The 15,819-nt window shown below is 37.4% G+C and overlaps 1 protein-coding gene across 2 annotated transcripts; it reads right to left on the bottom strand.

Annotated features, from left to right (window-relative positions):
• Positions 1 to 174: 174 nt before the first annotated feature.
• LOC134648738 (telomere-associated protein RIF1) lies at positions 175 to 12,542 on the bottom strand. Of its 2 annotated transcripts, XM_063503247.1 has the most exons (13): positions 12,397 to 12,542; positions 11,909 to 12,140; positions 11,326 to 11,553; positions 10,474 to 10,736; positions 9,361 to 10,132; positions 9,036 to 9,208; positions 8,282 to 8,528; positions 7,430 to 7,619; positions 6,218 to 6,271; positions 5,677 to 5,894; positions 2,537 to 5,590; positions 866 to 2,023; positions 175 to 502 (listed from the first exon to the last, which is right to left on the bottom strand). In XM_063503247.1, exons 2-13 carry the CDS (start codon positions 12,131 to 12,133, stop codon positions 188 to 190), a joined length of 6,897 nt encoding a protein of 2,298 aa, XP_063359317.1. In that variant the 5' UTR covers positions 12,134 to 12,140; positions 12,397 to 12,542; the 3' UTR covers positions 175 to 187. The 2 variants fall into 2 exon arrangements, with proteins under 2 accessions (XP_063359317.1, XP_063359318.1); XM_063503248.1 differs by lacking the exon at positions 6,218 to 6,271.
• Positions 12,543 to 15,819: the final 3,277 nt, after the last annotated feature.

Here is a 15,819-nt window from a genome sequence, read left to right as displayed (position 1 = left end):
AAATGTTTTGTTAATCAATTAAGTCGATTTAAAAACGTATAAGTACATACAGTAACCATTCAAGAAATCTGCCACAAAGAAGTTATCATTAACTTCATCATCATTATCTACTTTGAGACAAACAAAATGGTAATCTTAGTTTAGATTTTGGTGTAGTTGGTCAACTTCTTTAGAAATTGATTACACTTCACACATTTTTATCAGCAATACTCTTGTCATACACTTTTTGCATCATCTGGCTGCAAAACAAAATCAAGTCTTTAACATCAAATTTATCACACAAGTAATTTTGCAGATACGATAATTCCTTGTTTCCGTTCTGGCCGTTTGCATGCAGTTCGCAACCTCGCTGGATGACGCTGTTCAAAACACTCTTGGCATCTGAACACGTCATTTTCTTCACAAGCAAGTCCGTGCAGTCTTTTACAGGTAGAGATTCCGCCAGTTCCAGTTTTGATACGTTTTCTAACTGTTCTCCTAATTTAGGAACGAAGTCTGCCCTCTGGAATAATAATTAAACTTAGTAACATGTCAATAAACTGAAATAGATGCCATATGCTAAAGAAAAGGTTACGAAGCCCTTCATTAGCACCATTTATAATATATAGCTGGTCAACCAAATCTTGTCAGTAAAAAAAGGCGCGAAATTCAAATTTTCTATGGGACAATATCCCTTCGCGCCTACATTTTTCAAATTTGCCGCCTTTTTCTACTGTCAAGATCTGGTTGACCAAGTATAGTAGTGTGACTACCAACCACAAATCGCGAAGTTGTAACATGAATATTTCTGTAAGTTATAAACTTAAAAAACAATAATTGAATGTTTAATTATGCATGCAATGATATAAGAATTAGGACTACTTACATCTTTAATACATGATGATATAATATCTTCAGTTGATTTGCTGCCCGACTCATTTGTCTGAGAACTTGTTTGCTTCGTCGTTACTTCGTCGGTCTGTGTGGATGAGAGCCTTTGCAGTATCAAGGAGGTTTGTGTTTCAGTTTCGCTCATTAAAATATTAGTTTGTATTCCAACACTTGTTGCCACTCTAAGATCTACATCTACAGTTGGCTTCACTGTTTCATCCACTTCCATTATCTTATCTTTCCTAGAAACACGCGTTTTAGGAACTTTGATATCGATACTGTCAACTTCATATTCAGTGACCTTTGTTAGAACAACCACTGGATCCGCTTCCATTTTTTTGTCCTTTTTAGATGATTTTTTAGTCACTTGTGTTATAGTTTTGTCAACAATTTCAATTACTTCAGGTTCCGTCACTTTTTCTAGATCACTAGCTATAACCCCTGTCATTAAATCATCTTTTCCAAATTTTCCAACACTCGTCGTTACTGTAAGATTTGGATTTACAGTAGTTTCGACTATTTTATCTACCTCCATTACTTCATCTTTTCTAAGTCTTCCGTCACTTGTAGTCACTGTAAGTTCTTTGTTTGTTTCTACTAGTTTATTCGCTTTCATTATTTTATCTTTTCTAGATGCATAGTTCTCCAATACTTTTTTGGCCACTTGTACCTTAGGAGCTTTGATACCAATTCTATTTACTTCAAGTTCAGTTAACTTGGCTAGATCACCAACAGTTTTAATATTTCCTCCAAGTTCTTTTACAAATAATTCCTTCATACCAGGTGAAGATAGTTCTGAAGCAATGTTATCAATAGAATCCTTACAATTTATGAGATCTGGGAATATAGGATCTGAATCATTTAATTCACTAGTTTTAACTATTTCTGCGACAGGGGTCTCATCTAGAGTGCCCAATTCTGTATCATTACTAGAATGTTCAATATCGAAACTTGCAGCCGTTGAAGTTAGTACGGTATCGAGATGATTAATCATACTATCATCTTTCTTTTGAGATTTTGGAGACTGTTGGCGTAACTGCCGTTCTAGTCGTTTAAATGCTGAACTCTGAGGTGATCGTACTCCACTTGTCTCTATATACTTTTGAACAACAACTGACGTCGACACGGGGTCATGAAAACTTACTCGTTTTCTCTGTAACGTTAAAATATATTATTACACTCAATACTTAATGAATTATATTAAACATTATTTACATACATTATGAATATCTGTTTAAAAAGTAACGTGTTAGCTTAAGTACATGATTATAATAGTACCAGCGACTTTGTCTAAGTGGAATGATGATGATGATTGATCAAAACTGACCTATACTTCTCACTTTAAGTGTGAAGAGGCAACAGACAAACGGAGTTACTATCGCATTTATGAGCATTTCTCAAATAATTTGTACATTTCGATCACATCTTAGATTTCTATAAAAATTGGTATGCTGGTAAAGTACATGAAGCTGAACAATTTCCACCATATTTCCCAAAATGTCCAAGAAAGTTTGTATGAAACATTCCTTTTTTTGTTACCAAATGTGTAAGGAAATCTGGTAACAAAAAAGGAAGTTTCATACAAACTTTCTTGTGATCGAAATGTACAAATTATTTGAGAAATGCTCTTATATGGATAGGGACACGCATATAAAAACGAACTAACCTTGTTGGCTGGTGACGCTGTGGCTTCGTCAGCAATATCAGCAAGCTTTCTTTTTAGAATTGGACCGGCAGGACTACAGTCGGCACTGGGCAAAGCTTTCTTAAATTTCAGGAAATTCTCTGTTTCTTCTTTTTCGTCAGAACTTCCACTGTCTGTCGATTGAGCTGTTTGATACAACATTCTAAGGTTTCTACGAGCTGGAGTGTTCACGGGACTGCTTTTCTTAGGTTCGTCAGGCTCGGGTCTTTCAACATGCTTTATTGTCTGTAATCTGTCCGGTACGCATAGGCCTAACATTTGCGCCGCACGACCACCACTACGTACTTGTGGCCGATTTTTCTTCAGAGACAGTGAAGAACTAGGACTACTGTTAGTAACAGTAACCTCTGGTCGAGGAGGAGATTGATCCCTTTTGTCAGGTGAAGCTTTTTCTTCAGTAAATATTTCAGGTGAATTAGACATTTCCAAAGGTTCACCGTTAATTTGTACCGGGCCAGATAGTTTAATTACTAAGAAATCGCTGCTATTTTCAGATACAGGCGACTTGGGTTCAATTGGGCTTAAAGATTTTATAGGTGAAATTTCGGAGGTGTTGTTTAAGAAATCTTTTTTTCTTTGATCAGCGCCGATAGTGGGAGACGAAGCGCCAGTTTCTTCATTTTGAGTTATGTCGACAAAGGTTATGGTTCTGTCATCGGCTGTGGTAGTAAGCTGATTCTCATCAACTTTTGAATCAGTTTTTTCATTATTGTCTGTGATGTCTGGAAGAACATTCTGATTAGTTTCAATCGATGCATTTGTGTCATTTACAAATTGGGAGGGATCTGTAGGTTGTGTATCAGCATTTGCAAGTTCAAGTGTATCAGGTCCTGGCCCAGGCTCACATTCGGTATTTAAATCAATTACAGGATCGTCGTCATTGATAATTATTACATCTCCAGAGCTTACAGGCTCCGTATCCATTTCCTCTGTTAAATCCATTATAACATTAGCTTGGACATCTGTCTTGTTGGCAGGTAATTCGGTGTCATCTTTAATTTCTTGAGACATTATCACGTCAGTTGTATTTATTTCTTGAGAAGATTTGTCAACTAAATCTTGTGTCTCTAAAACAGTCTTATCTATGCTTTCGCAACTACTAGATGGTTTATCAGCACACCTTCTGAATGATTTAACTGATATTGTTGTAGTCGTATCTTGAGAGCTCTCTATAACATCTTCAGAAAGATCTTGTGTAGCATCAGGGCTTATATTCTGTGTTTCGCAAACTGTAACAGGCGATTTTTCTATCTCACTGGCATTTTTTCTGGACTTTTCTTTTGGAACTTCTGTATCGCTTGTCCCTTTTTTCATTTTCGAAGCACTCTTTGGTTCTGTTTTACACTTATTTAGTTTATCAGCTAAACGGCTTTTACGACCGTTGATTGGCGAGTCTGTTAAGCCTTTTCTGGTCACTCGCTTATCAGATTGTAGTTTTAAAAATGGATGACCTTCAACCATATCTATAGCCAGTTCTTTTTCAATCCTCGACTTCTTTTTGGAAGTCGACTTCGTCTCGTCAGAATCCCTTTTCTTAGTAATATTTTTAGGCGTTGATGTATTGCCAACTGAGGTATCTTTTTTTTGTTCAGGCTGCTGTGTTTCTTCTATTGATTTGTCGATAGATGTGTCGCTTTGTGAACATTTGCCAGTGTCCTCAAGATTTACGTTAGAACCATTATCACTTTCCGGATTTTTATGAACTGCTTTATCGATGGGCGAAGACGAAACTTCTGTAAGTAATTTGTCTTTTTCTGTGACTACTTTTTCTACAGTAGTCACAGTTTCCTGGTCATTAGTAGGAGCATCTGATTTACAAACTTCACTTGTATCCATTTCCATGTTGTTTACTGAAACAGTGGCAACTTTAAAAGTACTATTTACATCTTCATTATTTTTTTCTACTAAATTTGTTGAATCTTCTGCATCATTTTTGTCAAATGATTGCGACTCATTTTGAGTAGTAGAGTTGCGCCTTTTCTTTTCTAAGTAAATTTCCGAGTCGTCAAACTTTTTAGGTTTTCTCTTAACACGAGCAGGCCGGTCAGCATTTATTTTTGACGGCGCCGAGTTAACGATATTTTTAGTTTTTTTACATTTCGAAACTGGCGTACTACATGTATTTGCATTAACTGTTTGATTTAACAGATCAGTGCTTTCTGATCCTTCTTTCGGTAGAGTAGATTTTTCAATCAAATTTCTAACATTACGGAATACTCTGTCTTTCAAAGCCATGCGCGGAGTTTTAACTGCCGGAGAAGATTTCGTTTGGTCAACTTTGCTCTGTTTCGGGCTGTCAGTTTGTTTATTTTCGTTCTTCTCTGAAGCCTTAGATGTATCAGAAAAGAAATTATCAATTATTTTAGGCACAATATCATTACCGGGCATGTTTTTAATTGTTGAAATATTGTCATTAGATGGTGTACTGGCTGATCTACTGTTTGTCGTTGAGGCATCTTGAGAGTCTGTTTTCCAAGATTGAAGTTTAAATTCATCTTGTGACTGTGATAGGTCCTGATACAAAGCCGGAATATCTTCTCGTTTCCTCTTTAATTTTTCCTTTTGATTTTCTGTTAGTTTTCGTGGATTGAATTTCCAATTTGATTTGATTACTGCATATTCTTCGCCATTTTCTACAACTGTATTTATGATACTGGCTTCTTTCTTTTTGGGGTCCTTTTTAGCGCTTTTTGGCACAGGCGTCGTAAACTTGTTTTCATCCTGACCTTCAGTTTTAGTTACTTTCTTTTTAGAGTCTTTTGCTTCATTTTTACTTTTTATTTCAATAGTTTCAAAAGACGCCTTAATTTTTGCTCTTAATGATTGATCAATGCCCTCATCCGCCATAATTAATTTTAACATGGCATCCAAATTGGAAGGTATTGTTGTAAATAGAGTTTGACACACAAGTAACTCATCCAATAAAATTATTTTGAATTCGCTTCCACTTTCAGTTTTGAAAAGATGTTCAAAAGCATCAATAACTTTTACCAAAAGCACCTCCCCAGTAAGATCCTGGAAATGTGATATAAATTATGCTTAGATTTTTATAAGCGCGTCCAAAGTATGTTCTAAGAACAATACAAGAATATTGTACTTACGCCATGCTTAAAATGTTTGAGCATGATATTTAATGCTTTCCTTCCAATTACAAATATTTCTTGGACATATTCGCCGACCAAACGCTCATTTGTGGCTGCTGTCGATAGGAGGTCCACTGTATCCATTAGTATAGGAAATACTTGTTTGATTTCATCATAATCATTATAGTGACACATCACATCCTGTAACATCTTAACTTCTTTGTTTATTCCCTCATCTGAAAAAAAAAACGATTGAATGAATTATAATTAAAGTAACTTTTTTCATTCCATTTATAACCCATTTTAAGTTGATATTTATGTTTGTCAAACCTATTCCGTCGTAATTTAAATAAACAGACCACGCTTCGAAATCCATAAGTTACTATTTTTTTACAAATATGAATCGCGTGACATTCAACAAGGACCAAATAATTGAAATGGCAACAGGTGTCTTGTATGTAAGAAAAAAAAACCTATTTAGTTTCTAGCACACAGGGTGCTTTTTACCAACCACTACAACTTGTTACTACACAATATGTAAGTTAAAATAAAATCAAACCTTTCCATATCTTCTGAAACTTCTTTGTTTTGTTCATGCCCCCGAAAACACTACCTACAGTAGTTAAATTTAATATTATTTTCCATTATAATGAGAAGAATTGACACACAACCTAACCTACAAACAGATTCGCATAATCCACAAGTCAAACACAGAATTTTTCGATATAAACATGAACTTATTTTGTTATTGTTACACAAATTATATATTTCGTATTATAATTAGCAAGCTCCAATAGAATTTTCCTGTCAAGTCGCAAGTCTCATGAGACAGTATCTTGATTTCATGATTGGTACTGATTATCCTATTTATTTATTTTGTTTTATTTATAAATCAGACATCAAGACCCATATGGAAAATGTATCTACACCCAACAGACTAACACATACATAAATATATCAACATTAATACAAATAACACCAAAACCTAGTTGATTTTGGTGATACGACGGAAACGAAAAGCGGATTAGAGTTGGCTAGTTTGTTACCCTCGACTCAAGTAGCGCGTTATTATGTCACCTTGATCTCCACCAAAAACATTTGACCATTGAAGAAGTAGTGTCTTGATCGGTTTTTTTTAATACTTCGGTGGCAAACAAGCATACGGCTCTAGTTGCCAAGCGGACCCCAGGCTCCCATGAGCCGTGGCAAAATGGGATAACGCCAGGAAGATGAGGGACACAACACTATGGGTAGGGTTTGCATTTGTACCGCCCATATCATGCTACCTACTTCCATTTTATGTATCAATCACACGTATTGTTTCACCTCACGCGCTGGCCACATTGCGCGACTGGCTTCGGCTAAGGCGACAACCATGAGCGAGACAGCGATCGGACCTTTCGTTCCCACCTATGGTTGTCGCATTAACCGAAGCCAGTCGCGCAATGTCGTGGCCAGCGCCACAGAATAAATAATAGTACTAAGTACAGAAGACTCACTCTCTAACAAAACGCGTCTGTTACGATCAGCACAGATATGGCCGCTAGGTGGCGACAGCGCCACGCGCGGCTTATGGCTTTCCCCAAAATTGGGGCCGGAACGGATGTACTTTTAGCTACCTGTAGCAAAGCGACGAAATCGCGGAGTGAGACACACCTGCCAGAGCGTCAGGTTTAGACAGTACAGGGGCCTTACCATGTCCTTATTGCGATTCAGTTTAGGTCCTAAACCTAGGACATCATGGTAAGGCCCCAGATAAGCTTAAACTTACATGTCCTTGTGATGATTTTAGTCTTAATGACAGCAAGCAACACGCATAGCACGAAGAAAGTGGCCGTGTCTCCTTTATTCTTGTTTTCCTCGAGGATTCTGTCGATTTCCATGTGGAACCAGACGGTTTGCACCGTCGTTAGGTGCAATACGCAGTATGTGTTATTCCATGTCAATGCAGCTGCCTCAACCTGGAATAATATTATTGCATTTCGGTATGAAATACTTCCTTAAAACTTTTTTACTCATATAAAGTCAGCCAGGGCAATCATATCAAAATATGAAAGAGCTCATTGTAAGAATTTCAAATATATATTTTTAAGAATTTTAAGATAAATAGTTTAGCAGTTATTCAAGAAAAGAGGCATAAAATGACCACCCCCCCCCCCTTTATCTCCGAAACTACTGGGTCAAAATTTTTGAAAAAAATACACGAAATAGTTCTTTACCTATAGATGACAGGAAAATCTATTAGAAATGTGCAGTCAAGCGTGAGTCGGACTTAATTACTTAGTTTTTAATAGATATTTCACTCACGTTTCACATAAATAACACATTGTTAAAAATTGTGTAATGTACGGAACCCTTGGAACGCGAGTCCGACGCGCACTTGGCCGGTTTTTTTTAAGTTACCTAAGGCCCACTTGCATCATTCCACTAACCTGAGTTAACCGGATAAACCTGGAGTTACCATGGTTACCAGTACAATTTGACACTGGGTTAACGGTTTAATCGCTTAACCCCGGGATAGTGGGCCTAAGGGGAGTAAGGAGCCTGTTCTTTCTATACTTCGATGTTTTCTGACAGGATTTTTTTTGCATAACAGCTGACAAGTATGAAACTAGATACCTACATTACTGAAATGATCTATGTTCAGCAGTGGCCAGAGCAACAAGTTGCACATTTGCTGCAAACCCTCCTGCCTCGATTTAGATTCCTGCATTGCTTTGGCCAGAGCAGTCCACAACTGCAGCGAGCTGTCATGAGGCGCCACGTCTTTGATCAGCCATTTTATCGCCTTGTCTTCCAAATGTCCACACTCCAGTACGAGAAATTCGGTCATCAGCTTTAGGTTTGCAAGTAAATTCTGGTGTGTATGCCTGAAAAAATAGAATTATATTAGTTACAGTGCAGTATTGTCTGTTATATTTATTCCACAAATTAAATAATAGTAAGAAATGCTATGTCCGGTTAAAACAAATCATAATCGTTTATACAGTATTGAAACGTAGCAACCAATGCTATGATAGTTAGCGTGGATACAGGATACAGTATTATATTATACAGGCCACGTAACATTTTACGGGGTGGCTCAAATATATATGTTAACAAACAATTATTAAGACTTTTTTCTAAAATACATCTTGAACAAAATGTTTCGAAACACAAACGCGCGCGAGTGAGGCTCGGGCGCATACCGGGGGATGCCGTGGCGTGCAGGCGCTGCTCGACTTGCTTGCTCCGAGACGCCGCGGAGAAAATACTAGTATAGTAGAGCAATTCTACTATACTACTAGTATTTTCTCTCTACTAGAGCTAATATCAGACGAATTTTTCGGCTCCGGGCTTGTAGAAAAAGTTCTGACATGAGCTAATTATAGACTTACTTTTTACAGGTCTCAACAAATGTTGGGTCCATTAGAACGGAGAGTATTATTTGTATTGGTCCGCTTTGAAACTCTTTGGTCTTAAGGAGCTGCTTTAGTGAGGTTTCCTCGAAAAGTGAAGATATTAGGATATTGTTCACTATGTCTGCAAGCTTGTTGTTACTTGTGCTCTCCTGTAAAATATAAATTAGCTTTAGTTTTTTAAACATACATGGACACAGAAATGGTCGGAAAATCCCTGTTAATATTTCCAATGTGATACATAATGTAATTCCATCAGATAAAGCACAAAATTCGTAATTATAAATATGTTGGATTAATTTACCTGTGCAAGTAGTTTCGTTACGGTTAAAAGATCATTAAAAAGATCTTTTCTGATATTATTTTCCGGCATTTCAGCAATGGTCATCATAAACGATTTCCAAACACATGTGATTGGCTGTTTCCCGATCCCAACCTCTTCTTCTGCCGATACTTTTATTGCCATCTTTAGTGAATGGATCCAGTCACTCCAGTGGTCTACCAAGATTTTAGGACTGATAATTTTGCTCTTCAATCTAGGTTTTGAAACGCAGCCTTCACAGTTAACATGGCCAACCATTTCAACAAATGTTTCAACACAATTTTTTTTAACCGTCGGTGAAATCATCCCAGGTATCAAAACAGTCTTTTCAGGAATATGTCTTCCAAAGCAAAAGTGTAAAAATGGATACAGCATTCTCTCATCTACTCTGGCCTGATATTGCTTTATGAGATGCCACCAGGTGTCAAGTTTGGCAAGTGCCGTTTCTTCAACTTTAGCATTGTTCGATCTCAAAGGTATAATAAGTAGTTTTATCCTCTTGTTAACAAATAGTTCATTAGTCTCAGCCGAGAAATTATCAATTAACACATTCCAACATTCGAATGCTCTGCATCTGCTTTTGACGTCCATTTTGAATGCCATTTCAACTACTGGCAACATTGAGTTGATAGGGCTACCAACTCCAGGTTTGTTCATAGTTATTTGAGCTTTGAGCAGTTTGATAAAAATTATCCAAATCCTATGCCACAGAACACTGCCACTTGTTAAAAGGTTTTTCATTTGAGCTGGATATCTGGAAACATTATAGAGGATTATTCCATAAGAGTTGCTTATATAAAATCATTTTTTAAATGCTTTAAAGTCTTAGGAAGATTTTTTATTCGGTAAGTGGTATTTTGTAGCAATGCTCCATTATAGGGTTATAGTCTAATTACTGGGGCAGTTGTGCGGTTAAGCCATTATAAGGAAACAGGTGTGCTGCCCCATTGGACACTTTTCCCATTAGACTGGAAAGTAAGTATCTCACTGTATTTTTAGGGTAAAGGAAGAGAAACTTGATCTATAGGGTAATAGGGGCTTCCACCCTTCTTGAACAAAATCTTTAAAAAGTATATTCTTGGTTTTCATACTTACGAATTTGGGCTGTAAATATTTTCCAAAACTGTCTGCCACTGAGGATTAGTACTGTAGTCAATTGATGCGAGCTCTTCACTCAACATTTCCAATAGTTCCATTATAGACAGGACCATGGGTGTGGTGCCTATGGTCTGTATTTGGAAATAGTTCATCGCAGTTGGAATCACTCTTGAAAACCATACTGCTAGGCCTTTTTTCACAAACATTGATTTCTTTTCCAGATTTAGGTTGATCATTACTCGGTGAGCTAGGTTAACAGGCTGAAAATGGCAAGGATAATCAATAAGTTAAGATTAATATTCGTATTGTTTCATACAATCATTTCCACCCAGCCAAACAAGACATCAGTGCCAGGCCAGTAAAATGTAGTCATATAAAGCTCTAGTACTGCAATCTCGACCATCGGGTGTCCTGCCTGGGAACGAAATCATATTATCCCAATGGTCGGGTTTATGGCACTGAATGTGTTAATGATTCCTTCCTCTCAAGTTTACTTATTTCAACACTTGATCATTGGTTTTGAATTAATAGTAAATGTAGATTTTGTGAGGTTCAATCTACAGCATTTCACAAACAATACTTTTAGTGGAATTTTTATAAGGTAGCAAACTAAATTTATCAGTCTATCTTACTTAATACTACCTCAACTGAGATTGACAACTCCTAACAAGGTCTGCACATTGAATGTGGATTTGCATGTGCAAGTGGGACATCACTATATATGGACATAGCACTGTCACACTCATACCCCACATAAGAATGATGTAAGAAGCATTTTGGAATAGGCCCGATAAACATGTTGTATACTAGATTACAATGTAACCGAGTAGAAATATATGTGATGACTACCTTGAACCTGATTTCCACAGGCATCTTGAGATGGCAGTATAAGTTGAACAGCTCGTAAATATCATTGCAGTCAGATGCCAACTCCGCCAACACATTGTCAGGGTATGCTAGGAGGGTATTGAAGCTAATAGTTTGCAGCGACTCTGCTTTGTTTAGTGCTGCCGCAGTTAAAAGGAAGTTTAGAACAGCCTCCGCTGATGATGACAATTTAGATGCAGGAAGTTCAGTCTGTTAAATAAAAATATAATATAATATCTGTGTCCAAAGTCTATATTGAATGCAAAACTTGTACACTTATTTTAAACTCAATAAGAAACGGACCGCAATGGTCATATTATTTTAAAAACCGGACCCCTGAAGAAACTAATTGGTGACCCCTGTCATAGAGAATTGCTGATACATTAATAATTAGTTTGTAGCAAAATAACAATACAAAAATACAGAGTTTCCAAGTTAATTATGAGAGAAAACAATATTAAACGTTACAGAAACATCACAACAATAAGTTACTTCAGTTACTTACTATAAAGTAAACAGATAATTGGAAACAGCATATTAGAAAGTAACAAGAATGTACCAATACCTGATGTTTATTCACAATCTTAGTGATTATATTCAAGCAAAAAGCTGCATGCCGCGCGTCTTCTTTCAGGTCATGTACACATATTGTCAATATTCTCTCAAGTTTTGAAACACCTGGAGTGTTTCCTTTGTCTAAGACATGTAGAATTGCCTCGAAATGTTTATTTCGTGATCCACTATGAGTAAATGTGGTGTCCTCTAAAATTTCGAGATCCTTGTCCAACATTTTGTTACTGTAATATTAACAACGAAGGGTTATAGATATAGGTGTACAACACAAAACATTATAGCTGAACTTTTTATCCAATACATGTCTACAAATAGTTTTAAACTCGTTTCTTAACACGATTTGGCCATCTTCAAGTAACTACAAAACTATATAACCATAAATTGACACGATATGACGGACTGTCGGCGTATTGTACGGTTACCACAAGAAAAACAAACAAAACACAAATGTTATCCGTTATACTAGTGGCATTTCATTACCTCAATAGGTATTAGACCACTTAAGAATGTGATTTTTACTGAATCGCATGTTATCAGTAATGCAAAATTGCAAAAAATATTTGATCGTGGGCAAATGAAATGAAATTAATAATTTGTTTGACAGATGTGCGTTTCTGGCGCGAAATAGTTCTAACTATCGAATAGTCTTCTATTCGATTCGATTAAAAATAGAAAAATAATTACCTCTTTTAATGAACGCAGTTTGTATTTGTAATAACTCTGATTTAATTTAGTTTTAAAAAATACTCGAAAAAATATGATGAAAACAGATTTAAGCTTGAATAGTTCTATTATTCTTTCTATTATATTTTGTGTCAAGCTACATCATGGTTTTCCGTTTCAAAATTGCCAGTATAAAAGCCTCAACAGACGGGCGTACCAGACCACGACTTCGGTCCGGTCAAAATATCTCTTTCTCGCTCTCACTTCGTCGTCCTTATACTATGCCCCCTCCACACTCGTGCGCGAATCGCAGCGCGAAGCCGCGAACGCGAGTGTGGCGTCGATTTCGTAGATCTGCGAACTCGACGCTCCACACACGCGTTCGCAGCTTCGCGCACGAGTGTGGAGAGCCCTCTAGATTCATGATCGAATATCGCACACGTTTTGTTGGAATATCTATAGAATCCTTTAGAAGACTGTTTCCCTCTCTATAATAATAAATATTACGTATTGTTTAAAAGAGAGGCAAACAGCTTTTAAAAGTTAAGCGATAGTAAGGCGGCAACTTTAAAAAATGTAGTCACGAAGGGTTGTTCTCCGGTAGAAAATTTGAATTTCGCGCCATTTTCTACTAACCAAGTGGGTTTGCCAGAGTATAACTGTCTCTTAAGGCCCCAGTACACAATGGGCCACTCCAAGGGACGTATTTATGCGTTAGAGGGAGCAAGTGATATTGCTATCTCATTCTACCGCATGGCTGCGTCTCTTGGAGTGGCCGGCGATGGCCCATTGTGAACTGGGGCCTTTACTAGTAGGTATATATTATAAGCCCCCTCCACACTCGTGCGCGAATCGCGGCGCCAAGCCGCGAACGCGAGTGTGGAGTCGATTTCGCAAATCTGTCTGCGATCCGACAAATAATGAAACGAACAGCGAACCTGCAATTATTTTTACATCGCCTACTTTTCGAAAAATGGCCTTTTCTTCACCGCTATGAGGGATCAAAGTGTCACCTTTCATCCCTGCCAGGTCGAGGAATATAATATATGGCACTTTTCTGTTCACGAACACGATTTTTTTTCTTTTTGCATACAATACAATACAATACAAAACTCTTTATTGCACACCTCACATACACGTAGTTTACAATAATTAATGCATAATTTTTTAGGTTAATTAATATTTGGAACATACAGGTGATGTGAAAAAGAGTAGGTATGTGTCACATGGTAGCAAAATTATTTCCACCATGGGCGTTAACACTTGAATCCCTCACTACGCTCAGGATTCCATTTTAGACTCCCTCGCTATGCTCAGGATACAATTATAGAATCCTTCGCTTCCTTCAGGATTCGACCTCGCATGGCATATTTACGACCTCGCCGTAAATATAGCTGGTCAACCAAATCTTGTCAGTAAAAAAAGGCGCGAAATTCAAATTTTCTATGGGACGATATCCCTTCGCGCCTACATTTTTCAAATTTGCCGCCTTTTTCTACTGTCAAGATTTGGTTGACCAGCTATATTTACGGCGAGGTCGTAAATATGCCATGCGAGGTCGAATCCTATATGTAATTTTGCACTCTTGTGACACAATGTAATGTAATGTAAGGTGAGTTCGGGTAAGTTTTGGACGTTTTTAGGTGGGTTGAGATGATGTTGGATTTTATTTTTTTTCTCAGCTTGTGGATAGGGTATGGACATGATTCAATTACAGAATTGATAATAATGAAATGCTCTATATAATAGAATTTTATTATCTTTCTAGACGTCATAATGAGCGTGTAATGAGTGTTGAAATATAGGAAACAAAATAAATTGACATGCATTCTTTTTTTACCTGGTGGTGTAAGAACGGACGGGCCTATAAGTTCGGTCCTATTGCCGGTATCATAGAGTTTACTATTGCAAAATAACCGGTATTACCCACTGATTAATATATAGAAGAATTAGCCTAGGAGTCATTCGGGCTATCATATCCGACCCGATTTTTATTTTTTTGCATTTTTTCTGTCCGATCTTACACCATGCGCTAAATTTTCAAGAAATTATGGCTACCAAACTTTAGATGTGGAGTCAATGAACCCGTGTAGGGTCAATGAACCACGTGGGTTCATCGACACCATAAGCGCGTTAGGTTGAAAAAAGGTGATGAAAGAGGATTTAAGGATAAAATAATATGAAAGTGGAGGAATGAATACGACCATTTTTAATCAGTCTGCGTTTTTATTATTTATAACGATGGAAACATATTTGTTTAAGAATAAGAGATCAATTAAGTATGTGGCGTTACTTAGTTAAGTGTAGCGATCAATACAAGATGATTTGGGAGCTTTATTGTGATTTAGTATCTTCTATTAATCATATTTACCTAATACCTAATTTAATCAGATATAATGGTGACACGAATAAATTTTGAGCATCCCTGAGAAAATAAGATCGGATTATTAGCATCCGATCTTTTACCACTTCGAGTAAGACCGGATCTCGGCCTACAGGCATCGTATCAAAATTCCGAATATACAGATTTGTCACAAATTTAATAAAAATAACATGCAATCTGTAATAGAAACAAATAACGCTTCAACTTGCCAGTTATTCAAGAAAAACTGGCGAAGGCTAATTCCGGACACAAAAAAAATCTCATTTTTTGGACGTTTGCACTTAACCGTATATATCTTGCGACTTGTTAAGCCCTTGCTACACGGTCGTAGACAAGCCTTCTAACCGTCTGTCCTTGGTCTGACCTTGGTCAGTTTTGGTCAAATTTTGTTGGAAACAACTGTCTACACGGTCCGTCCAGACCAAGGCCACGCGGTCTGAGGGGCTTGTCGGCGACCGTGTAGCAAGGGCTTTGGTCGGAGCGACAAGTGCGTCCTGAAGGGGGGTGCGGGACAAAACAGCGCATTGCATCACCTTGCCAGCATTAAAAAAAAGCCCCGCAACAGGCAGAAATTTGAATCATACGATCTTACCCGGTGTCCGATCTTAGTCGAACTCACCTTAGCTAATACTTAAGCCGTATCCAGACGAGCTGGGCAAATCGACCGATTTGATCAGGAAAATTATTGGCACCAATCTCATCTAGCGTCCACACGTACACAATTTTGCGCATGAGGTAAAGGGTTAAGTAGATACCTAAGTTTAAGTTACCTATCAACTACCTAGCTTGCAAATACATAAAGGAGCCTCGTCTGCCAACAAACCACTCTGTGGTTTGGCAGAAGAATATATGTAATT

The sequence above is a fragment of the Cydia amplana genome, chromosome 6 (assembly GCF_948474715.1).
Source record: "Cydia amplana chromosome 6, ilCydAmpl1.1, whole genome shotgun sequence".
In the NCBI taxonomy this organism is placed as follows: domain Eukaryota; kingdom Metazoa; phylum Arthropoda; class Insecta; order Lepidoptera; family Tortricidae; genus Cydia; species Cydia amplana.
Note: the sequence above shows the minus strand (reverse complement) of the source record. Positions and strands in the feature narration are given on the sequence as shown.